The 25,496-nt window shown below is 37.9% G+C and overlaps 1 protein-coding gene across 8 annotated transcripts in view; it reads right to left on the bottom strand.

Annotated features, from left to right (window-relative positions):
- usp54b (ubiquitin specific peptidase 54b) overlaps positions 1-25,496 on the bottom strand; it is a 73,147-nt gene that overhangs the window by 20,991 nt on the left and 26,660 nt on the right. For all 8 annotated transcript variants that reach the window (XR_003597059.1, XR_003597060.1, XM_028029782.1 and 5 more), the window contains 9 exons: positions 21,726-21,860; positions 20,770-20,883; positions 19,015-19,097; positions 16,864-16,969; positions 9,688-9,834; positions 4,513-4,662; positions 3,774-3,966; positions 3,373-3,549; positions 1,994-2,204 (listed from right to left, as the gene is read on the bottom strand). Coding sequence is in view for 6 of the 8 variants with exons in the window: in XM_028029782.1 (XP_027885583.1) it covers positions 1,994-2,204; positions 3,373-3,549; positions 3,774-3,966; positions 4,513-4,662; positions 9,688-9,834; positions 16,864-16,969; positions 19,015-19,097; positions 20,770-20,883; positions 21,726-21,860 (1,316 nt within the window). In the remaining 2 variants the exon portion in view is untranslated. The remainder of the gene's footprint in view (positions 1-1,993; positions 2,205-3,372; positions 3,550-3,773; positions 3,967-4,512; positions 4,663-9,687; positions 9,835-16,863; positions 16,970-19,014; positions 19,098-20,769; positions 20,884-21,725; positions 21,861-25,496) is intronic.

The raw sequence follows: 25,496 nt of genomic DNA, 5'->3' as shown, positions 1-25,496 counted from the left end.
TTAAGCATTAATAAGCATTTATGCATTAATATGGTTCAAAGAATTGAGGAATTACATAAAACTTGATGAGTATGAGTGCATATTTGAAGAGAAACTCAAAGTTCACATCTATATTCAGAATCCAAATGCTAATGCAGGCGTGGGCAGTGAGGAGGAGGTAATTAAACTGCAGAGAACAAGCAGCAGAATAGCATTTACTTTATAAAAAAGCCATATGTTGGATATGCTGGATACTTTCACATATCATTGGACTGTAACTTACTTTGTAGCTTTATTTGTTTGTTTTATTTCTTGCTTTTCAAGACATTTTGATACAGGTCACTGTACCACCACAAAGAAATATTTGAGATATTTAATCATCGTACAACAATAAGCTTACATTTGAAGGTGAAACCATCCTTACTGTCCTATGTTTAAATTAGTATAATCATGTTATATTACATGCCAATGCAACTTTTAAGATGAAAATGAAGTATTGCATTAAATATATTAAACTATCAAATAATTAACCAGACAAACTGAGGAGGCAGGAAAGACTTGCTGTTGAAAAATGTGTGATTTAGTTTTGCTTTTAACTTTGAATTATCATAAAAAGTAATTGAAACAGCCATCACATATTATTTAGAAGTTCTTTGCTAATTTTTAGTCCCATAATGAGTACATATAACTTATGATTTCTACTCAGATCTGCAGCCTTATGAAAACAAAAGCCATCTTTCCACAAATCAAGGCTTTAGCTACAGGATGGTGTTGTTACCTTGTTGCTAACAGAAGAGAGCAAATGAATTTTAAAATATTAAAGGTAAAAACAGTCAATAAATGTTACAGATAACAAAAATAAAAACTGTAATATTCAGTATGGCTTATGTTTAAGTATCTCAGTGTCTTGTTGGAAGAAAGTGGCTGGATATGGATTGAATATCCAAGATCTCATATTATTTTAGCAGCAGGAGGAATAATTATTGCTTTTCCATTTGAAATAAAGCCAAATTCATAAATGTTTGTTTTTAAATGTTTGCAGGAAAGAATCAAATTATGATCAACTTAGACTGGCTCATGTTTAAAGTGCACGGCTTCACACATATGTGCTTTATTTTTAGAAAATTTCAAGTATTACTTGTTACCTAGCTACAGCAAAGGTTTAAGGTGTTATTGTAAAAAAAGCTCACTCTCTCTTCCTCAGCATAAATCACACTCCAAGCACTCTGCTGCTCTTTTAGCCCTGACAAGCACCTGAAAAAAGTTTTTTGTTTGAATAAAATTAAGCTATTTTTATCATATTTATTTTCTGCTCTCTTGCAAAAAAAAAAAAAAAGTACAGTAAGATTTGATTTAGTCTTTGTAAATCTGCTTAGCTGCAGGAAGTTTTCTTTAGGTCAAAAAATGGGAGGAGAATCATAACTTTGCACCTCCTTTTTTAAAACTTTTTAAAAAAGTTTAAATGTGAACATGCTCTGCATGTTCATATTTCAGGACCGTGTCCTACAAATATGGTTGAACTGTTTTTCTGGTTAATTAGATTTAATGTAATTGATAGCCGATGCAAGCAAAATTCAAGTGTACTGAATGCTGAAATTAATTTAAAAGGCGCTTCAACATGTTATAAGTTTACAACTTACATTTGTTTGCCTTTCAGTAGAAATTCCAAGGATAAATGTCACATTATATGTAGAAAAGATTTTAAATGATTTACTTTGGTCTCATTCTATTGCATCACAAAAACCTTTCAATTTTAGCATCAAACTACACATTTTAATACCCGTTGTGATGGTAAAATATCTTAAATTGAAAAATGTAACACTTTTATAGTGTTTTTTATGATTGTTAGAGACATGCAAATCAAACAAAAATTATCATAACAGAGAAAATGTTGTTTCCACGCAGAGCATTTTAGTCCTAAAGCACAGAAGCAACAGGGAGGCTCTGATCCCAGAGAGACAGTAAAAAACATGAGATTAGGCGTAAGAATTAAATCAAAATAGTCTTGCCTTACCTGGATTTGCTCTCACTGCTCGTGCTTTCATCCTCCCAGTGGGGCCCCCCAGCCCCGCCCTCGCAGCCCCCGACTCCAGAAGAAGACGAGGAGGAAAGGGGGCGAGAGGATGAGGAGGAGGAGGTGAGGGGCCTGCGTGAAGACAGGAGGAAGACTGCCGTCTCCTGCAGGGGAGGAGAGGGGTTGCAGGTTGGAGCCTCCACTGCTGACTCTGAGCGTGGGAGAAAAGGGAGAGAAGGAGGAGCAAGTAAAACCAATAAGAGTTTTGTTTATCCCACAGGGAGCAATTATGCAAGCAGCAGTGCAAATAAATGTGGGAATTTACACCATTGAGCTACACAACCTGAAGAATCTGCAGTGACGACAGAGAAGAAGAACAACACAATCTGACCTTTGTTTGCTCTTAACTAAATCCACAATGCAACGTGTTATTTTAATCTGTCAACCCAAACAGTAGCTTATTCAAATTGTCATGCACAGTCGAATGCTACAATATTAATAGCTTTTTTTTAAAGACTTTTTTCCATTTTCTCACATTACAAACAGAAACCTTGATGTATTTTAATGAAACAACAGTGCGACTGCACCACATAGTAGTGTGATTTTTCTGCTAACATTTAGCACATTTTCATACTTCCATTTGGGTCTTAACTGCTTCTAAAAACAGCCCAAGTGCTTAAGAGAAAAAACTACCCAGCCATTTTTTGCTAAAAAGTTTTTGTTTTCAGTGTTTTGAAAATGAGCTGTCATGAGCTCCAACACGTTTGGTCAGTGGGCTTTACTGCTGTTACAATGGCTGCTGGCAGAGACAAGTGTTTTGTTGTTGACTCACCATCCAGAAACCACTAGGTGTATTCTTTTTGTTTGTGCAGGAGGCTCTACCAATGCTTTTCAAAGATATAAGGTTGTGTAATTGCGCATCTGTTTGCAGCCATTTTTACTTAAAAGTGTCAGAGGTTGTGGCAAGCTGCATCTTATTTGGATTTAAAGTGACAGAAGACCTGACAGAACTGAGCAGACTAAAATCTCATCATATAGGAATAATTTTGTGCAAAATAATGTAATGAACATGTTTTGTATAGACTCATCCTAACTTGTTCAAGGAAGCATAATTGGTCCCCTTGAAAAACTGAAAAACCAAAATGCATTACTTTGTGTCAGACTACCATATAAGTGAAGTACAGTAAAGTTTGTGTTTGTAAAATCACAAAATGGGAAAAAGTGGAACATCTCCTGACTCTAGTCAATAGTGTAAGTCTTCAAATTATTGTAAGAGCAATTGATATCTATGGATGATGAGATTTTAACCCAAAAGATACTGAGTACAAATACAAAGAGATTCTGAGAGTGATAACATGCCTCTATTTTTGTAGTTTTACCTCCAGCGTCAGCACCGAGCGGCGGCGAGTCGTAGTTACAGACCACTGTGGTCTGGGATTCGCTGGAGAGCCGGCTGCCCGTGGACTGGTGCAGGGGTCGGTTGCGGGACGTGCGGTGGCTCGAGCTGTCCGTTGACGAGTCGGTGCGCGTGTCGCTGGATATCGATGGCTCCCGACCTGAAAGACAAAGGAGAGGCCACCACTTTCAGGTACTACTGCACACTGGCCATCTGTTTCCAGTCAAACAAGTCCAGCCTCCAGCAGCAAACACATGCAGAGGTTAGATTATAGGACTGAAGGTCAGAGCATTTACAGCTGAATCATCTCATGCAAGCAGCTGATAAAGGCGAAATAATCCCACCCGATGTGGAGCATCGGGTGTGTGTTATTCTTTGCTGTACCTGAGTCCTCACTGTCGTAACCAGCCTTGCTGCTGCAGTGCTGGAGCTCCAGCTGCGGGTTGGAGCCAGTACAAGGGTTGGGGCTCTCCTGCAGTATCACCGGCGTCCCACGGGGGTCAGCATAGAGCAGCAGCAGGGGCTGGTAGTGGCCTTTAATACAACGAGACACTACGTCCTTCCACTTTGGGCCGATCTGAAGATGCAGCAGGGGAGCACATGCACCAAAGAAGAGACAGACATAGATAAGGTAGAAATACATCTGTCTGCATTCAGGTAGAACTTTGTGAAAAAGCGAAAATTAGAAGGTCAAACAGAGTCTGTGCTGACGTGTGTCCTGGCAGATTTAATCATAATGTCACACTGTCATTAGCTCAATCATCTAATGTGATAAACAGTGTGAAGTGTGACTGATAAAAGAGTCAAGGACGTCTCCATTTGCACTAAAACTCTTGCTCGAATTAACACACAAAATACTAGAACAGGTGCAAAGCCTAGATTTCAAAAGCTGAGCCTAAAATAAATCCCAAAAAATAGAAACTGAAACACCATTTTTTCCCCTCAGGTTCCTCAGTAAAGCAAAAAGCCGGGCCATGCAGCACTCCAACTAAGACACAGCAGAGTTTCTGTCCTTTCTGCTCTCACCGGCTCTGCTGAGGATGCAGCAGATGCCGTACCGTGCAGCCTCCTCACTCTGCACCATGAGAGCACCCTCCCCAAAGAAAGACAAAAACTGTCTCACCTCTTTGACGTGGGCGTCGTCAAAGTACATCCACTTGCGTATCTTGGTCTGGAAGAAGAAGGTGGAGTAGTGCTTGCCGTAGTAGCACACCATGCCCACCAAGTAGAGCTCCGCCTGGCGAGCCCTTTCCTCTGTCACACGGTAGAACAACTACGGAGAGAGATAGAGGAAGAGGAGGAGCAGGAGGGAGCAGACAGGAAGGGAGGGGGGACATCAGGGGAGAGGTGTGCCGTAGGCAGGAGGGGTGGGAGTGAGGGGGTGGGGGGATAGGAGTTAATATGAAAACAAGGACATTTTGCTCACCTAATAGGTGGACTGAATGTGAGAAGTTTCTTGCAAACTGTACAAAAACTGAACCGTGCAACACGACGCAAGCTGCAGCTTTTAAAGCAGAATGGATGCGCATAACTGGAACATGACCTTCTGAAGTTGTTTTTTTTTCCTTCGACTCAAAAATATACACTACTTTGTGCTGCACGCTTTGGGTGCATTCACACCACTCCTGTTTAGTCCGCTTTAGCTGAAGTCTAGTTCGTTTGTCTAGAAAGTCTGGTTTGTTCAGGGAAGTGTGAATGTGCAATCAAACTCTGATGCAGACCAAAGAAGTGAACTGTGTCGATCTCGGGTCGGTTGAAGTGAACACTGGCGCGGTTTGAATGTGTAATGTGGTGCAAGCGACCAGAGACCGCTACAAAAGCAGGAAATGAACTACAGCACAGAGCATTCTGGGTAAATATAACCAAAACAAACGTGAGAGTCTAAGGCTAATGCTCGTGGTATGTTGACAAAGACAAAAGAGAAAATCCTACAACTGCTAAAATCTGACGCTACTCTATTTTTGTTTGTAACGATGGAAGTTGCGCTCATGTCTTCTGAGGTTTCCATGTCATTTCCTTCAGTTGTTCTTGGTGCCACGGCGAGGGAGGAACAGGTTTGGATTGTTTGACAGAGCAGTGTGAAAGCAGACTGTCAGGCCCGGTATTTAGTTTACCGGGCCTGACAGTCTGGAAGAATATCAGGTGCTAAAACATCCTCTCACGTTAAATCAAGGTGCAATGGTTAAGAGCAGCAGTCTGTTCTCCACAAACAGACACAGTCTACCACTGGTATACAGATAAACATTTCAAAATTGGGAGTAGGAATGGGATATCATTGCATCTATCATTCTCTAAGAATTTTAGGATCTTTGGCCATTTTATCTGCATCAGTAAGCTGTATCTACTGCAGTGAGACTCCATCCAAAAGGTTGAAAATCTTATTAGCATGCAAAGTGTACTTTAGAGTACTTGTGATTGCTATATTTATTTGCACTTTCCTTTATACCTCCGAGTATGAACTAGTTTTAGATCTATGAGGTAATTCCCTCCTTTAAATCTGAAGAGGGTTAGCCCAGAGCCTATTTGACTGCATCAGTCAGCATTTACCATCCTCTTGAAAGATGACTGGTCAGCATTTGTGAATGGGTGAATGGTTTGTTTGATTTTTTATATGGTACTTTCATATTTAAACACAAACTCTCTGGTACAACAGCATATTATGGCCACTGCCGACAGAAAAAATTTGTACATTTATATCCAAAAAACTCAAGAAACTTTGAGATGAATCTGTGAAAGTTTCTAGAAAAAAATGGAAATTTCTGACTTTCAAAAAATCATATATTTTTTTGAAATTTTCTGATTTTTTTCTAGAAAATTGATGAGATTAATCTAAAGAGTTATTTTGGCAAATCTACAATGGCCCTGATGCCGTCGTACTTTGTTGCTCTGATAAAGGCCTGAAGCTGAAACCCGTCCACCTCCAGTTCCATTGACTTCCCAAACGTCTGGTTAGTAGCTTTAATGGTACTTTTATATAGCCTGAATACACAGGCTGTAAGCTTCGGCTCTGCAACTCATTAGTGCTTGAAAGGTCAAAAAATAATTTTCACAGTGCAAATCAATCTTTTTCCTAGCAAACCCTGGAGAAGTCACTTTGCAAGAACAGAGTGGAGCTAAGACTTTACCAGCTGCACACAGAATGCTTTCTCCTTTTTTTTTGCTAGATGACTCGGTAATAATGGATAATCAAAAATCTATTTAATATGGTAGACTATTTGTTTCAGATGCAAAATGATCCAATCTAAAGAATAAAAGAGCATAGAAGTGTTTTTGGGAAACAGGTGCAGAAGACAAGCAGACTGAAAGTAGAAGCTGTGGTGGGAGGAGATGGGGAAACGAGAGGCAGATGGATTCCCTTTTAACTGCTAAACATAAGAGAGAAATTCAATAGATGATTCCTCAGATTTGTGCCCAACTGCTAGGTTTCATCCTGCAACTGCAGGATGAAAACAAGGGAAGGGAGAAGAGACAGAATATGAAGGAGGAGGAAAAAACTTGACTCACTAAAACATATATTCATGTTGACTAATCCATTATTCATACATATCATTTCAGAATGCTGCTGGAGACGTTGCAGCCGCATTAAAATGCATCAACATTACTCAGGTATGACACGGAGTATCAGAGGTCAAACATGCGAGGCGAGTGGGTGTTTGAGAGCGGAGTAAAAACCCACAGGAAAAAAAAGATGTTTGCAAATCCAGCGTTTTTCTGTATGTTTCTTCATTCGCCGGTTTTCCAGTTGGTTTAAAGAGACTGACCCTGCACATTCAGGACTTAGAATCTGTGTATTTATTTATCAATGTTTGTGTTTTATGCACTGCAAAAACACAAAATCTTACCAAGTATTTTTAGTCTTGTTTCTAGGGCAAATATCTTACTACACTTGAAATAAGACAAACTTATAAGTAACTTTTCAGCACAACAGCTTGTTTTAAGTCAGTAACTCCCTACTGATGAAAAAGTACTAGCTATAAGTGAAACAACCTGCCAGTTGAACAAGACATTTTGTTCAAAAACAGTCACACAGTGTAAAAAGCGTTGTCTCCTATTGCCACACACTGCCAGTCAGCTGCCTGAGAGAAGAGTACAGCACCTTTATCCAGTCTATACAATAATTTGGCTGTTTGTTATTGATTATATCAGCATCAGTGGGGATAATTGTTGTTTTTTATTTAAAATAAAAGCAATTAAATTATATTGCATGTTTTTCTTTTACACTGGTGTGCAAATACCATGGTATTGTGAAAGCGTGATATTTTTACTCAGGGTTATCATACAGTGAGAATCTTGAACACCAGCTGCAGCATGAGGTTTACATTTCCTTGCATTTGTTTATATTTGTAGGTAATGATCATTCAATTGCCTATTAGCTTAGAAGAGTTTATAAACCAGAACAACCAATCAGCCTCAGACTGAAAGACAGTACAAAAGAAGAAGATATATTAATTTCAAATAAACATAACCTTTAAAGATTTAAGGACTAAAGCTGTGTTTTGTTTTCTCAAATGTTTGTGCTGCTCGCATTTACTATAAGCAGAAAAACTAATTTGTTTTTCTTGTTCTAAGGTTTAACTAATCTAGCTTCAGAATGAAAAACTATAATTATTTATAAACCTTATGTTACTGGCTTAAAACTCGACTCTTTCTAAAGTCTTTTGTGTTTTGCAGTAAATCCCACCAAGTGTTCATTTTTGCTGCCATATGTGACATTAATTTCATTGCCATCCAGTATTTATTTATTTATTTTTTATCAATCTTTTGCCTTTTTATCAACGAGATAAAGTTCTTGCTTACTGTATCAGAAAGTGAAATCCATTTCAGGGAAGCACAGAAATATACTTAAATCTCTACAGTTTGGTTCTCTCACAACCTATATCATAACTTTAAAAGGACATTTATCATAATTTTAAAGCCTTTCCTTTTCAGCTTTGCTTTGTATTATAGCTTATGGTAGTTATACTAAATTATTAGACAGAAATAGAGAAATATAAACACAGATAAAACTTAAAGAATGATGATTTGGATCACCGAACTTGTGCATCAACACAAAACCCAATGCTAACTCAAGAAAAAAAAACAAAGTCTGCAGCCTGGATACTTTCATGTATACATGAAGCTTGGAGAGCTAACCAACCAGTAAACTTTGTTGAGATTTAAAAGTATAAAAGGCCCAGTCTGCTTATATTTCACCACAAAAGTGAACAAATATCATCAGAAATGACAGCATTCAGTTTCTCTCATGAGGGTTTAGCTGCTCTCCGCAATAACCTAAAATATCATTCTGAGAGCAACAGCTGTTTCGCCACTGAAATACTAAAAGAAAACATCTGGAGCTAGTTTTGCAAAAATTTTTACCCTAAAAAAGTACCTAAAGCTAATGCAACATGTGTTGTATGAAAGATAGGAAAATATTTTGTTAGACAAAAAAGTTGCTACTGCTCATGATTGATAAAGAAAATAATTTTCCTAAACTTTATGTTCACAAACATATGAGAAAAAAACATGTAAGAGAAAATAATACAAGAATAAAGTCATAACAGCACAACTTTATTCTCGTATTATTGAGCTTGTATTATTTTAACTTTATTATCATACAGCTATATTCTTTTAAAATATTATGACTTTTTCTGTAATACAATTTCATTCTCATAACATATGGCTTTTCTTATTGTCATAACGTTTGTTGTTATGACTTTTGTCTAACTACTCCATTGTACTTTTGTTTCAGAAGTATTATTTTAAAACTATGCTGCTTTGCAAGACTGGGAAAAGGACAATCTATTTATTTCATGTCAGTATTTCAGATTTCTGACCCTGAAATATGACGATGCATGTACTTTAACCCCCAAAAAATGTTTTATTAATTTCATTCTGAGGCCAAAATTCATCTTCAGAAAGGGTAATCAATTACACCAATGCAAAGATCTCCCTAAGCTGCAATCAATGTGTTTATGAATATAAATTTAAAAAACGCTAAAATTGAAATGGTGCATGTTCTGGAAAAAAACATCCAGAATCTTTATGCAGAAAGCTGTTTGCAGATCGTAAAGCAGCTAAAACGTAGATGGTTCATTTCTACTGCAGTCAAACACAAACACAGCCTTAAATCTACAACTACAGACATTAGTGTATCTGCCTCACATTCACAAATTGCTGGTTTTTTGCATTTCTATTGGAGTATTATACACATGTATCTATCATCTTGCATGCATTTGCTTATGTGGCCAGATGGGCATTATGTTAAAAGTTAATGGAGAGAACAAAACGTGTGCAACGTGCCGTGTGAGCCTCTTACATCTCCCAGACGCAGGCAGGTTCCCAGGCTGTGGATGACGTCCTCTGCTAGGTCAGAGTGGTCCGAGTCCCACACCAGCCCGATGGACACGATTTCTGGTGAGTTCATCAGAACCCGGCGGATACGCAGCACCTCACCACAGTTACTCTGCGACGAAGAGAGAAAGGATTTATTTATTATGGTGAAAAAGAAGGCTTCTACTTTTCGTAGATACTGAAGCATTGAAAAAAACTTTACTATCAAAAAAGAAATAAAGGTTGAAACTCATAGTGTCTGTAGATACAGACTGATATATTTGGAGAATCTGTTAATCAAAGACAAAAATGTACGTTTTTTTGTAGAGTATAAATATTACATGAGACCAATAAAACATGATTGTTAGCAAAACTACCATACACTGTCTGGCCAAATAAAAGTCACCACCTGCATTTGACCAAGCAGATCCCCCACTGTATGGACGATTATCTTTTAGCTGCAACCGCTGCAATGAGTAGCTATTCATTTCTTAGACAACCATGTTGAAAGACACATCCTAGAAGTCTAGAACAGTCAATTCACCGGCATCAAGCAAAAAAAAAAAAAAGTTGATTAAAGAAAAAACTGAAATTGGATAGAGAACTGTCCAGTGCACTATTAAAATCTGGAAGGATACCGTGGAACAAATATGGTCGGAAAAAAACCCTGGATGAGCGGCGATCACCTAAATGTTTTGTTAAACAGAAGGTCATGTGAACTGATGAGTCCAGATTAACTCTGTTTCAGATCAAGTGACCCATCAGGCCTGGTGTCTCATGGAGAAGCCTGTGTGGGCAGCATTGTGTGGGCTGGGGTTTAGAAGATATGAGCTTCATTTGTTTAACCAGAACCAAACATGGAGACGCAGCTTCCAGTTTCTACGCTCCACTAGAAACTGTTCGGGAAAAGCTGTCGAAACGGTGAGTTCCTTTAAATCAAGACTAGACAGAGTTAGATTGGAACATTGATCAAGATATTTATATTTGCTTGATAAATTTGACAAAATGTAATGTGTATTGCTTGTTTAATAATTGGTGATGTTTTAACAATTTAAAGCACTTTGAACTTCCTTGTTGCTAAAATGTGATACACACTTAAACTTAACTAATTCAAGTACTGAAAAAAATTACTTTTTTGTCATGTTCTGTGTTGTCTGTGTATTTAATTAGAGTTTTCTGTGTCCCCGAGTCTTTGTGTTGTCCTGTCTTCCCCTTGATTGTTTCCCAGGTGTGTCTCGTTTCTGTGATTACCCTCCCCTGTATTTAATGTCACCTGTGTCCCAGCGTCTCTGTCGGGTCCTCGTCTCATTTGGTGTCTATGTCCTCAGTCAGTTGTATCAGTCCACTCGTTTGCTCTGTTGCTACCTGTGTTGAGCCCCTGTTTCCGGCTCAGCAGTGCTGCTGGGGTTTTGGACTTTTGGATTTTGGTTTGCCATTCTCACCATTAAAATCATCATTTTCATTTCTACCTGGGTCTCAAGCGTCTGCCTCACCTCCTCACCACACCGTTTCATGACATTTTTATTATATTTTTATTTATACAGATGTGCCTTGAGACCAATTTGAAGGAAAACAATGACTGACGTTACTTCAAAGAAGTTGATTTTCTGTGTTTAAATAATAGCTTTTAATACTTTTTAAATTTGTTATCTAATTTTGTTTTAAATTTCTTACCACCAAATCAGATCTTCCAAATTACTTTTTTATTTAGCCGTATTTAACAGAAGTACGCATAGAGATGCACACAGGATATAAGTAAACAGTAAGAGAAAGGGGAGTGGAGACGAAGGCAAGAGAAAAGAGATAATGAACGGATTGTAAGAGAGAACGACAGAGGGGTAAAAAAAAGTGCTGCGCTGAGTTGTATTTGTCCCTCGGGCCTTCTGTTGAGTTCAGAACCGTGTGTTCTGAATCCTTCCTTTGAGTCATGACCCACCGCAGAGCTGGTACAAACACACACACCCTGAAATAAAAGCCTGCACACACACACACAAGCACGCACACGGGGCAGGGAAAGCGGACTCGGAAACAGCCTGAGAACTCCCCGGCGTCCAGATCCTCTGCCAAACGCAGCACACACACACACACACATTAAGCACAGTCCCGCTCAGGACGCTCCCTCTGTGGGCAGAGAGCCGTCCTGCACTGGCACCAGAGATGGCAGGAAGGTATTTTGCCAGGGTCTGCTTTTCACTTCCCAGAGTGAGACACGAACACAGGCCGGAGGGCGGCAGCCGAGCGGCACAGCGCCAGGACAGCGGCTATCTGTATGTCCAGGATGCAAGGTCGGCACACAGCCTCACTCTTCTGTCGGTCGGGCTGGGTGATATGGCCTACAAATAAAATTTCTGACTTTTTCACGCCAGATCTGATTTTAGTTGATTATCCTCTCTTTTTTTCTCTCTTTTTGAAAAGTATTTTGAAAAGTGGCTTTCACTTCAGTTATCTTGTCTGTGAGTTGAATGATGGAGTATTGTGTACAAGAGTGTTACATAAGTATTGACTACAAGAATGTAGTCATATTAGCAGAACAAAGACAGTATTCTACCAGAAAGAAAAGTTGCTTTAACCCTATATTAAGACCTAAGTTTCAAATGACCACCTGTATATTTTTGCATGTTTTAATTTTAAATATCCTGTGAGTAAATACATTTGCCCATTTATCTATAACCACTGTAACTTTCAATATATTGCAAGTCATTTTTGTAATTTACCGTCTATTAAAAGAGCACCCCTCAGATTAATTTCACTCCCTGCTACAGCGGGAGTGAAATTACCGTAATAACTCAATATTGGCTGGAAAGCGCAACATCTCCCCTTTCAGAAATTGTTGGAATTAATCAGATAGCGCAAAGTGTCGCAGAATTACGGTACTGCAAATTTGGCTGGACCGTCGCCGCTACATTCGGTCTGGAGGGGTTAATCAGAAAAAGGCTTGATAGTTACCCATATCTAACGTTACCACCTCAGCCGTTTGCACAATCATTTCAAAGTCATGCTACTAATAATAAATTGATGCTGATGTGTTTTCAAAAAAAGTGAAGAATTTCCTCATCTGTAAAACCAATACCATAGTACAACATCAAGAGATGCTTTAATTTTTTGTCATTTTTTGTGTAGGAGTTCTCTTGAAACTACTACTTCATTCTCCTAATATTTCGACTTTATACTCGTAATATTTTGACTTGTCATACAAATTTTAATTATTTAAAATATTTCTTTGCAGAGATGACCTGAATTCAACGTCCAAATAAATAGAAGCTGTAATTGTGCTACTAATTGTGTTTGTCAGAGGTCAAACACAATTAGGAACCCAATGACTGCTTTTTTGGGGGGGAAAAATACAGATTTACCAAAAATCACATCTTCAAATACCAAAAACTCGATTAAGAGATAAAATTCAGTGTTTTCCAGAGGAAAATTTGCAAGAAGTCACCCAGCAGAATTCTGTGTTTTTGAGTTAAAAAATGCTTAAAGTTGGCCGAATATCTGAAAATATCACTAGGTGTTATCAGAAGACATTATTTACAATACTTAAACACCAACTATAGTCTCAAAAAGATGCAAACATAGAAAATAAATAAAAATACATTTGAAATATACATTTCATCCTAATTAAAGTGTCCAAAATTTTCTGATCGTCTCTGCATGACTTGTCACTTTAATCACTGAAGTTGTTAGCATATAGAGACAGGAAGTGGTTACAGAGTTCTGACCTCTTTGTGTTTATATACTGACCCCATTGTGCTCCCAACCATTTCACCAGAGACTAACTCGTCTTTTCTATCTGTTACTGGTGTATATAAAAAAAATTTGAATGAACAAACACTAAGCCTGGTGGGTGGCAAGTAAAGCCTGGTGGCCCGCCAGGCTTATAATACACTTGGGGAAACCATGAAACTTATTCATCCAGTGACTGTACAAACAGATTTGTGGTGCTTTATATTAATCAGTGCACACAAAAAACTAACAGCAACAAAAAAAGAGTTGCTCTTGCAGACCTTTCGATAAGCAGAATTTTCCAGACGGGGTTACATAACAGGGTTGTTTGTCAAATGATACCATAGCTTTCAGGAATGCTGATTGTTGCATCCTTCAAAGGGAATAGAGATGCCGTGGTTCCTGACAACCCAAAAAGCTCCATAAAATAAAACAATCTCACTTTTATCAGTCTGCTGACAGCCAAGCAGACTGCTGACGTAGGTCTGAATCCAACATAAAAAAAAAACAACAACCACATCCTGTGTGGGTTTTCACAGGTTCAGGTGACAGATACAGCTTGGATGAATTTTTAAATCTTATTTTTGCTTTCACCTGTTTTTCTCCCTTTCAGTAATGGCTCCGAATCTCGGAGAAATAAGAAGGAGAACTGCTCTTTCCCGTGTCCTGCTGATGAGACATGGTGTAAGTACACCAGCTATTTAGGTAGATTATGGACCTTTTCTCACAAAGGCAGCTTGCAGACACCATTATCATGCAGGGCACAGACCGCCACGGCTTCTCATTTCACACATAATAGTTGGCTGCAAATTGCCGTTACGTTTGCGATGCCGACTGAGCATGTGCAATGCTCAGAGGTCAAACACAATTAGGAACAGTTTTAGAGACACTTATTTGCTCTGATGATAACTTCACCGCTTTCTCACTCGGAGTTTAAAAACCATCTCCTGAACAAACTCACCGAAGGATTAGTGTTCTTATGCAGACATTTACCCATAAAATAAAGATGTAGCTTAATAAATTAGTATATAACTGAAAAATAATAGATTTTAGTGAGTCAAGAAGTGAAAAAAGGGCTTATTTCTGATTTTGGCCTACAGCTACTGAAAATTTTAAGTTTAATTTCTCAAAGATGAATATTGCAACACAGTAATACAAAATATTCTTGTGTTGATGCAGAAATTGGAGTGGCATGAGGCGTTAGCATGGCTGTTCTATCCAACATATCAATGGAAAGTTGAGTTGAAAAAGAAACTACGGTGGGAAAAACCACAGCTTTGATGGGCTTGTGAAGCAAAGCCCATTCAATAATTTGTGGGAGATTCACAAGGTGTGTACTGCACCTGGAGTCTGTGCATCAACAGGCATCACACACATATGCACTCCGAGTTCAGAACATGCAATGTTCAGAGAAGCAGCAAAAACCTCAAAAGCTCCATAGCAGACTCTCCAGGCCTCAGTTACCTCATAAAACATGACAAAAGTTTAAAAAGTTGCACCTGAATAACCAAAACCTCTAGAACAATGTAGAGACGACAGAAAAGTAGAGATGTCTGATCGTAATGAAGAGAAAGAAACCAACATATCTGCAGAAACACCTCATACCAGCTATGAAGCACAGTGATGGAGGTGCAATGATTTGGGCTTGTCTCCCCGCAGTAATTGAGCCGAACATGAACTCTTCTCTGTACAAAGTATTCTAGAAAAATCTGAGACCATCTCTGTCAGACAAATAAAGCTTGAACTGCAATTGGAAATTATTATTTTAAAGACAAATTTCTTTAAAATGACTTAAGAAACTAATGAAGTAAGTTTGCATTTCATCTGGAAAACAAGATCTCAGAGTCTGCAGGAAGAGCGGAGAGATATAAAATCCACGTTGCTTCAAGTCCACTGATGGTCATTTGTTGGTGTTGGTCCATTGTGTTCTATCCTAATTGAACAACTAATTTTTCTCCCCTTAAACTGATCTCCAACTCAACACCTAAACATGATCTCTTACTGTGAGAAAACTGATAACTATGGATTAGTGCTTAGAGTACCTCCAGTGATAGAATTTAATGGAGAAAATGAAAAGAAAATGCAAATGAAGTGCATGTTATGCAACACACAGCCGTCAAGACAGAAGAGGAAAACAAAGAAATTATTAAACTAATTATGAAAACTCATTATCTTTTTAATTTGCCCATTAGATTAATTCGTCCATGCACTAATTTTATCTAATAAATGTTAATAGTGAGCATTTAAAGGGACAAAAGCATATTTGTATGGCAATGTTTTACACCGTATGCCGGCTAATGTATTTAGTCTGTTTTAGTTTTAGTAATGTATTTAGTTCCTTATAAAAGCAAGCTATCATATAATAAGAAAAACTAATGACAACCTATTCTACGCAAAATTATCAGAACATATCGCTAATCCTATAATCCCTCTAATGAAATTTCAAATGTGCAAAAACACACACCAGATTCAACATTATTTAACATAAATATGTAAAAAACTAAGTTGCATCTATTGTAAATGAACCGCAACACATCTGGAACAACGTAATTGTTCAGATAAAACCAAAGAAGAGACGTTGGCCTTAATGGACAGTATGGAAAGAACAACATCAACACAAACAAGTCAAACCACCCAGAAAGCACGGTGGTGGAGGTGTGCAGTTCAGTATATATTGATCACTTAAGGTAAATAAAAATGCTAACACACAAAAAGATATGTTGTGCAAACAACTATTATAAGAAATGAAAAATACCTCAATTACAAATAACAGTTTTGCATCAAGTCTGCTGATCAGAAATGACTCTCTTCAAGTTGAAGCACTTAGATTTTAAGAGGCACTTCAGCTTTATTAATATTGTCTGGCTTTAACATTCAAGATCCACACCTTTACTGATCTCACCGCTGCAGTTATAAAACCTCTGTTTGCTTTCAGAAAGCTTTATAAGGAGATGATTCTGGCTTTAAAAACTTCTGATTCGTGACACACAAAGCACTAATCTGAGGTGTGCAGCCATTCCTGCTCAGAGTACAGCTCTGATTACCAAAAGTAAACACTTCATTTCCAGATACACATTTTTAAATGCCGTGTTTATCATTGCTAAGCCACCTGCAGTGTAAATAAAAAGTCCTCACAAGTAATCTTAGGCCATTTCCACACACGATTCTCCATGTACCTGATGACTGCCAGATGTTGGGCTAATTAATATTGTCTAATTATTGTGATACGGTGGCATATTGATTAGAAGTTAATTCATTTTGTTTTAAAAATGTTACTTTTTTAATGATAAGCGTAAGTGGGAAGGCCAAAACAGATGTTTTGTTAATGTGTGATAAAAATATTTACTAAACTCATACATTTCAAAGTTAAAGTTCACGGTTTCTCTTCTCACTGAAGTTTACATAATATCCTAGTGTATGTGTAAAGTGTTTATGGTCTCACAGGGCAGTTGCGGAGGTCTCCCATGTTGCTAGCGTTGCGGAGCAGCTCTCCAAACATGTCCGGTGTTGGTTTCTCTCTGCACTCCAGCATCCTCACCGCCTGGTTACTGCAGCATTTGACACACGGGAGAGAAAAGCAAAAAGGAAACGATCACACTCTTTGCTGCTGAAAACTTAAAACCAACGTTGTTGAACCTATATGTGAAGTTGAATATTTCTGCTTTTGTTTATTTTTAACAATATTACTTGCAAGTTAGTTTTCTCTTATTCAAGTGTGCTGAGATATTTGGATTAGAAACAACATCAAAAATACTTGGTAAGATTTTGTGTTTTTGCAGAGAAAATAACAAAAATACATTCCAAGAGAATAAATAAATAAATTCTTAGATAAAGACCAGAATCTTAAAATCTTTTAAATTTTCATTTTAATCAGCCCTGATTGGTAACCAAAAGTCGAGAATTCCAATTTTGGATCTTCTCCTGGTCAGTGAACGCACCATTCTTTGCTGTGCGGGCACTAATGAGGAAGGGAGATTTATCAGAGAGATGTAAGATGTTTAAAGGGAAAACAACTTTTCTACAAAATGTCAGCAGTTCATTTAGGCAAGACTTTCAGCGGATAACAGGAAAATAGCACTAAAACTAGTGATTTTCAGTTTCCACATCTAAAGTTTGACCTTGTATAAAATCTACCTTTAATTCAAAGTGATTTTTTAAAATACTTTAACTGAGAAGAGCTAACAGAACTTAAACATGAGAAATCTGACAGTTTGTATCTGTTTTCAAGTCCTCTGATTATAAACTCATACATACATAATTTATTTCTGTGAATGTGAAGCTACAGGTTTGACTCAGGTTTCACCAACTCAAATATAACACCTTTTTAAGACCATTATGAATTAAATTTAAGATCTGTATTACGACAGAAATTTACAAAAGGAAATGTAATATTTTGTGTAGCAGTAGTGCTAAGCTTTTTTTCCCCACAGAATGAATTTAGTCTGGGTTGGCAACAGAAGTAAGGCAGTGGCAAAGATGATATATGCAAAAAGCTAGCTAGCTAGCTAGTTGGCAGCTAGTTAGCGGTAGCCTCAACCAGTTTGAGTCACCGAACATAATGAAGTCGTCTGAGTGTAACACAAACGTGAGACTTTTCTGTCAGACAAACAAGAAAAATAAATTACAGAGAATATTTGAGGTTAAATAGTCCTGCCACTAAATAATGTAAGACCTGCGATTAATGTATTTAATGTAATTAATTTAAGGCTTTTTAAAACTGCCCTACAGGCTCTAGTCCACATCTCAGAGCTTTGTAAGTATCATAATAATAATACAAATTTAAAAACCATCTTAATCGCTCCTTCCTTCCTCATCCCTTCCACTGCTGAATTAAACCTTGTGACTGCTCTCTTTTAGGGGAAGCAGGAAAATGCAACGCCACAGCCAAGAAGACGTTCTTATTTCTGTTTACTTATGTCTGAGCCATGCTTGAATCACATATCTTCCTCTCTATTTTTGTCTTGTCTTGGATTATCTTACTTATGCTGACTTTTTTGCTAGGCCGTAAACAGGTTAAAAATAGCCTGGCGGTGTTAACAGGCACAAACACAGGGGAGGCTGCTCCGTTGTGCTTGAACTACCTGTTTACTTGTATTGTCACCCAGCATTCCTGCTTCGATTATTTACCAAAGGGATATGTATGGATGTTTTGTTTCATTTTCTCATTTGGTGGCTCTGCTGCGCTGTTTTACTTATAGATTTTTGTTACTCCCTGGGTGCAACTGATTGATTGCTACCAAGTTTCTTATTTCATTAACTTGGAGCGTGGAAGATTTTAATGTAACACAGGCATTTGACTGTGTGAGGATTTGCCTGGACGTTCCTTCAGTCACATTTGGGATTTGTTTGCACACGCCCACCTGCTCCTGCATACGCATGAGCACGTGCATGATGTATGCGCATATATGTTCATGTGTGATTTCTCTCCGCGTTCGGCCAGGGCTCATGCAGAGAAGAAAAGAACGCGCTGTACCTTCTTTTACTGCCATGATTAAGCCTCAGCTTGCTTCCAGGTTTACTGCACCGTGTGTATTCACCCGCATGCGTGTGTAGGTGTGTGTGTGTGTGTGTGTGTGTGTTGGGGTGGACTTACCAGAGGGACGTGGTGGAGATGTAATGAACCATCTGAATGAAGGGCAGGGGGTCCGAAGAGGCTCCACAGCTGCTGCACACACACTGTAAGAAGAAACGCATCCTGGGATTCATTACAGGACATCGTTTTCTCTGATAATTATTTTCTCGTTAGGAGCCATCAAATGTTAAATCACATAATGATTTAGGGTTTCTTTTTTTCCTCCAAGCATGTTCTGGATCTAAACAAGGGCCAGAGCCATTTCTGTTTAAATCGGTTGAAGAAACGATTCAAGCCAACAAAGTCCAGATTCCCATCTTGTCACCAAATCTTTGCTGTGGTAAAGAAATTGGAAGACTGGATTTGCACGTGTAAGTCGGACCAGTGGAGGTCCAGATGCATGATTTCCCTCAAAAATATTTAAAAGAACCCAAACAAAAAATGCTAGATTAAATGTGAAATTTTTGGCGAAAAAGTTGAAAACAAAAAAACGTTCTTGAATTATTTTTTAAAGATGTTATAAATCAGCCGAGGCAACTGGCTGAAAGTCGCCATAAGCCTTTTTCAGATTTTGTCCAAAGCTCATACTTCTAATTATTTCATTAGATGGATGGATGTTTTAGATCAGGGGTGTCAAACTCATTTTTAATTTGGGGAATATCAAAATCTGAATGTTCTTAAAGGGCCGGTCGTGCCAGAATATATTGATAAAACCAATTAAACTATTAAAATATCAAACAATAGCTGTTCCTCCAGGATTTTGTGATTGTTTTAATGGTTTTTTGCTGTCAAACTTGCAGATTTTGTGGTGCCAGTTTAGAAATGTTTGTTAGGAATTTTTACAATATTTGCGGTAATATATGATGTTGAATGGGGCTTTTTATTACTCGCCGTGTCTATTACTGACTATGACTTGACATCAAGTAGGGCTGAGGCAGCAGTCACGTAAACTCAATGTTTTTGACCAATTTAGATAAAATTTGCAATAAAATCAGAAAAAAGTGGAGATTTGTTGATTTTGTGTGCATTTTGCAGATTTGTGAAAAACTGGAAGAACTTATTGATGTAATTTGGAGTCTAAAGGGCCTCTTAAAAAGCTGCAGCGGGACAGATTTGGCCCCTGGACCGTGGGTTTGACACGTGTTTTAGACAATCAGATATTGAGTAATATCTTGAAATACACATGTTTTTCCATAATTTTTCAGATCAAGAAAATGTTAAAATCAAATTCCAGACTTTCCTGAAGTCAGTTTTTCATAAAACCACATTTTGCTGCAGAGACAGTAAAAGTCTTTGGAAGTATCTATAACCTTTGGCATCTAGAAACTTAACTGTTAACGATTCTTTATTGTATATTTTATAGTTATTCTCTGTGCTATTGCACTTTATTACTCACACCATAATTTATCATTTATAACTGTTATTACTTAAGCTGTACGTGTTGACAGCCCCACTGGAAATATACTTAAAGTGAAAAAGAGTTATTTTTTAAATGGTGATCCCAAACGTGACTCCTTGTTAAGATGAATGCATTAAATTACAGTTTTCCTTCCCTAGAGGTTTAAATGTTCAGTGTTGAGTAAAGTCACAATTTGATGCTATTCTGAGACACAGGAGATCTGATAATACATATTAAATCAGTCGAGGGGAAAATGACGATGAGTTCTTAAATATTTGAACAAATATATGGGTCAAGTTAGTGGCAGGATTGTCTAGAGAACAAAATATTAGCTTTGGGTTTTCATATGAACAATCACTTCTCTTTTAATTACTTACTTGTTCAAACAAAGTCATAGCAAACTTCTGGTGTGGTATGCAGTGTTTGGCTGTGCAGATGTCCTCTCTGCTCTCCGCGCTGATGTGGAAGTGGATACGCATCAGCAGATTCTCCTGAGAAACAAAGTTTACACATATGAGCCATGTGGTTTTAAGAGTGCTACATGTAGTGTGTGTGTGTGTGTGTGTGTGTGTGTGTGTGGGTTTGATTGCTCCTCTCTGCTGGTGCTCTTGTTAATCTGACCATGGGAGCAGCATCTATATTTCATAAGAAGCCGACGGATTCCCTGACTGAACACATTTACTACCAATCGATCAGACAGCACCTCTCAGAAGCACACATAAAACACACACACGCATGCACGCAGACACAACACACACACACACACACGGAGGGCAAAGAGTAGAGAAAACAACTGAAATTCCCTGGAAGAAACCAGTAGCACAGAGGAAGTTTAAAGATGTTACAGCTATAAAAATAATATTTTGATCTGCATAATGTTAGGAACCGCTCCACACAGAACTAAAAGGATAAAGACTTTATCTATAATTTTTTACTAAGTTTTACAGTTTAACATACTCAAAAAACAACAAACAACTTTTTATTGACTTCCATAGAAATTTTCTTACTCTGCATACTGAAAATATTCACAGTGCTTCACTTTTTCCACATTGGAAATTGTATTAAATGAATCTCTTTCCTCAAAACTCTACAGAGTGAAAAAAAGGTTTTGAGTGTTTTGGAAAAAAATCATTTATAATCCCAATACACTCACAAAGTCATCAAGAGGGTGCATCATAACTGATATATATGTGACAGGACTTCATGCTAATCAAAATGCACTTCATTATTTTGCATTTGGACCCGAGTACCAAGGGTTGTAAATGTACATGCTAAGATAAAAACAACTTTGTGCTGTGTGCAATGTGAAGCCACGTTGCTGCTGCAGACTCACAAAGCACTCGGCAGCATCGTCCATAATGCCCAGCTGAAACCTCTGCTCGTCTTGGAAAGTCTTGGCCAGCGCGCTCCGCAGTGCGTCTGACGGCAGAACGCGCTCGCTGCTGAACTGGAACTGAGCAAAGATACTCTGAAAATGCACACAAATATAAAGAATCCATTAATTTTTCATCTGCTGCAGCAAATATAAACTATTTCGCACTATAACGCTGCTCCTGAAACACCTCTGCATTGTTGGAGCTAGAACAAAAACAACGAAAAAACTGTCAATGCATTTTCCTGGATCACCGAGTTATTCTAAATGGCCCATAAAAAAGAAGCAGGAAAACTTGTGAACCTATCAAGAGCTAAAGTGCTGCACAACACTCTCTGACAGGGATAAAACAAATGGCACTACCAAGGCCTCAGTATCACAACATGTAAATAATAAATGGCACTTTTCTCAAACAAAATAAAGCAGCTCAAAGAGAGGCTTGTAGCAGTGAAATAGAAACCAAACCAGGGGGCTAACAGAGAAAGCTAGGCCACTGAAGTATGTTTTGAGGGCAGCATCCGATGTGAAGGACATCATAGAGAGACCCAGCAGTCTGCAGCCTCTCAGGTCTTATTAGAGGAAACAATCCTGATCTTACAAACCAGTCCATAAAAAGATTTGCTTCTTTCTGCAAGCTTCACTGATTAGTTATAGAATAAAAATACTGTTTTTACATGAAGTTCACCGGACATTCTCTTCCTTAAAGCCTTACCGCATTTTTTGTTATTTCTATAATCTATGCAGACTCAAATATTTTGAACATCCGAAGGCGTCTACAAAATATTTTCAAGACTAACAAAGTTGGAGGGGTTACATTATTCCAGGACTTCATGTTAATGGTCTGAAAACCAAATCAGACTGATTGGTTTAAACTGTAAAATTGTAAAAAAAAAAAATAAATAAATAAATTCTGATATTGACTGGACTAAACTAACTAAACAGAGCAGAATTTAACTAAACTTAACTCCCTTAAATCAAATGAACTGAATAAATTGAACTTGATTTAAATGAACTAAATTGAATAAAATTCAGTAAATAAGATTCAACTGAATTGAAATCAGCTGGACTAAACTAGATTGAACTGAATCAATTTCTATTTAAGATAGCTAAAATTGCAATATTGGTGCTGATAGTGCAGTGTTGCTAATAAAAAAAAGGAGAAATTATGTTTCTGAACACAGGTACCAGCAACGAGTGAATTTGACTTCAGCTGGATGGAGGGTTGCAGCACCAAAACACGGAGAGATAAAAGCATAATCAACTTTCTCAACGTTGTCGACGGATAAAAATGACCTACTTTTTAGTTAAGAAGAGATTTATGCTGGAAAAAACATGCATTCATTTAATATATGTTTTTTTTATAGAAAGCCTGGGACAGAAATAAACCTAATTTGGCTTGACGTATCCAAACAGCGGTTGGTCCTCTGCTGGTTTTCAGTCGCAGTGATGGATTCAGTTGCTGATGAGACGGCTGGACTGAAAAGCAGCAGGTCTCCTCTATGACCTGAGGACTTTTAAAAACACTATATCAAAAGAAAAATATTCACACAGTCACAGTTCATCACCATCTGTTTCTGTCCACAGTGGGTCCATTTTAGTTCATCAACCAGAGGTAAAAGAAAATCAAGCTGAAGCAACAAAATGTAACTACATTTCCTTAAAATGTGACTTTACATTGAAATGTTTATGTTTTTCTTTCAAATCTTCTATTCATTAAATAAAGATTTTCAGTATATTGCTCATCAAACTGAATTTTTAAGCCAGCCTTTATGATTTGTTTGTAATTTTTTTGTTCCTATATTGTAAATATTTTCTTGCCCAGAACTAGTTGCATTCCTGGATTTAAAATAAATTTAATTTCAAAATTAAAGTCTGGAGGAAGAGAATTCAAGTTGCTTGAGATCCAGTGTTTAGTTTGCACCTTTAGATGATTTTGGGAGCCATTGTGTCTTCTGCTGTGTTTAATCAACTATAGAGTCAGAGCCGACATCTACAAGGACTCTTTGGAGTACTTCATGCTTCCTTTTGCTGACAAGCTTTATGAAAATGCTGATTATGTTTTCAAGAACAATTCAGCAAGTGTAAACACTACGGTGCAAACCACTTCAACCAATTCAAAAACACAACAACATTAACGAAGCAGTACATTAACAAAATGGAAAGAATATGTCCCAGTTGGAGACCTGAGAAATTGCTGATTCGCTGACTCCTACTTACGTCACAGCCATCTTGAAAGTGGCAGTGGAGAAAACGTGCTGAGTGGACTAGTTTCAACCGTTTTACAGAACAAAGTGGACCCACTGCCTTTACCTTTAACAAGTAGGAATTAAAGATAATAACAACGTAAATTGAAGAGCAGAATTTCTTGACTTTGTAGCCAGTACTGTGCATTTCCATGGTGAAACAAACGGAAATGCACAGATAAGCTACTTTCAATACGGCGGACGCTATAACGTATCACAACAACGGGCCGACCCGCTCAAGCGACAACTTCCGGTTCAACAGCACTGTCGTCCTATCAGCAATCTCTCCGGTCTCCAACTGGGACATACCCTTTCCGTTTTGTTAATGTAGTGCTTTGTTAATGTTGTTGTGTTTTTGTAATTTGTAATTGTGCTTTGTTAATGTTGAACTGGTTTGCACCTCCGGGCCACCGTATTAAAAACTCTTAAATCATGTATCTAAAATTTAGACCTTAAAATACAATTTAAAAATGTAAGTTAGCCTTTAATATATTAGTTACAGATCTTAAATTTTGTCTTGACAGAACGAATTAATTACTTTATTTTTCTTGCGGAACTTTTCTGTCAGGCAAAGCTTTGGTCACACTCACCGCTAACATACCCTCGCTAGCTAGCTTGTTTTTTTATTTTGCGTCTATCAAGTGCAAATTTTTTGCTGGTTGGCAGAAAAAGGTTTATGCATTTCTGTGGAGGTAAAGGTCTTAAATTTCATTCAAAATTATCTTAAAAAGTTTTATATTTGTGTAGAAATCATGCTAAAAGTATGTCCATGTTGAAATGTTTAGTAATGTGTTTTTGCTTTAATCGCTATTTTTAAGTGGGAAAATTGTGTGTGGGGGGGAAATCATGATATGTTAATTTTAGCATAACTGATTTCCTAATGGTTTATGTCCTTTATTATAAGTTCAGTATATTTGATTTCAGGTGGCATTCTGGAAGCAGTTCACCAAAATGGCTGTGATGATAACGGTGAAAATGTTCTCAAACAATAGGCTTCATCAGAGTGAGTGCTAGTCGAGTGTTGGCAACGGCAAAGGTAATGCAGTCGTGCTTCTGACGGAGAGGAGTGTGTATGTGTGTGAACGACAGAAACAGAGAGAGAGAGAGAGAGAGAGAGAGGAGGAAAAAGGGAAAGTGTGAGCAATATTGTGTGTATGTGTGTGATATGGTGTCTGTGCTGACTGCAGCATTGCGCCAAGGAGAATGGAGGGGGAATAGACCCTACAGAGAGGGAGGGATGGAGGGAGGAGTGCAGGAAGAGTGGGGGCGGAGTGAGTGAGTTAGAGATGTGTGTTTAAGTGTGTGCGCACATGTCAGCGTGTGAAAACAGAAACAATCAGCATCCACTCCTGTGTTCATTCATTTTCTCCCTTCTTTCCTCCAGTTTTCCATTCTTTCATTCCCTTTTCTTACTTTTTTTCCTGGTTATTGCAGTGTGTTCTCAGGTATCTGCATCCAAGTGTGCGTGATACCTCTGATGAAAGTGTTT

This window comes from Xiphophorus couchianus, chromosome 10 (genome assembly GCF_001444195.1).
Source record: "Xiphophorus couchianus chromosome 10, X_couchianus-1.0, whole genome shotgun sequence".
Taxonomy (NCBI): domain Eukaryota; kingdom Metazoa; phylum Chordata; class Actinopteri; order Cyprinodontiformes; family Poeciliidae; genus Xiphophorus; species Xiphophorus couchianus.
Note: the sequence above shows the minus strand (reverse complement) of the source record. Positions and strands in the feature narration are given on the sequence as shown.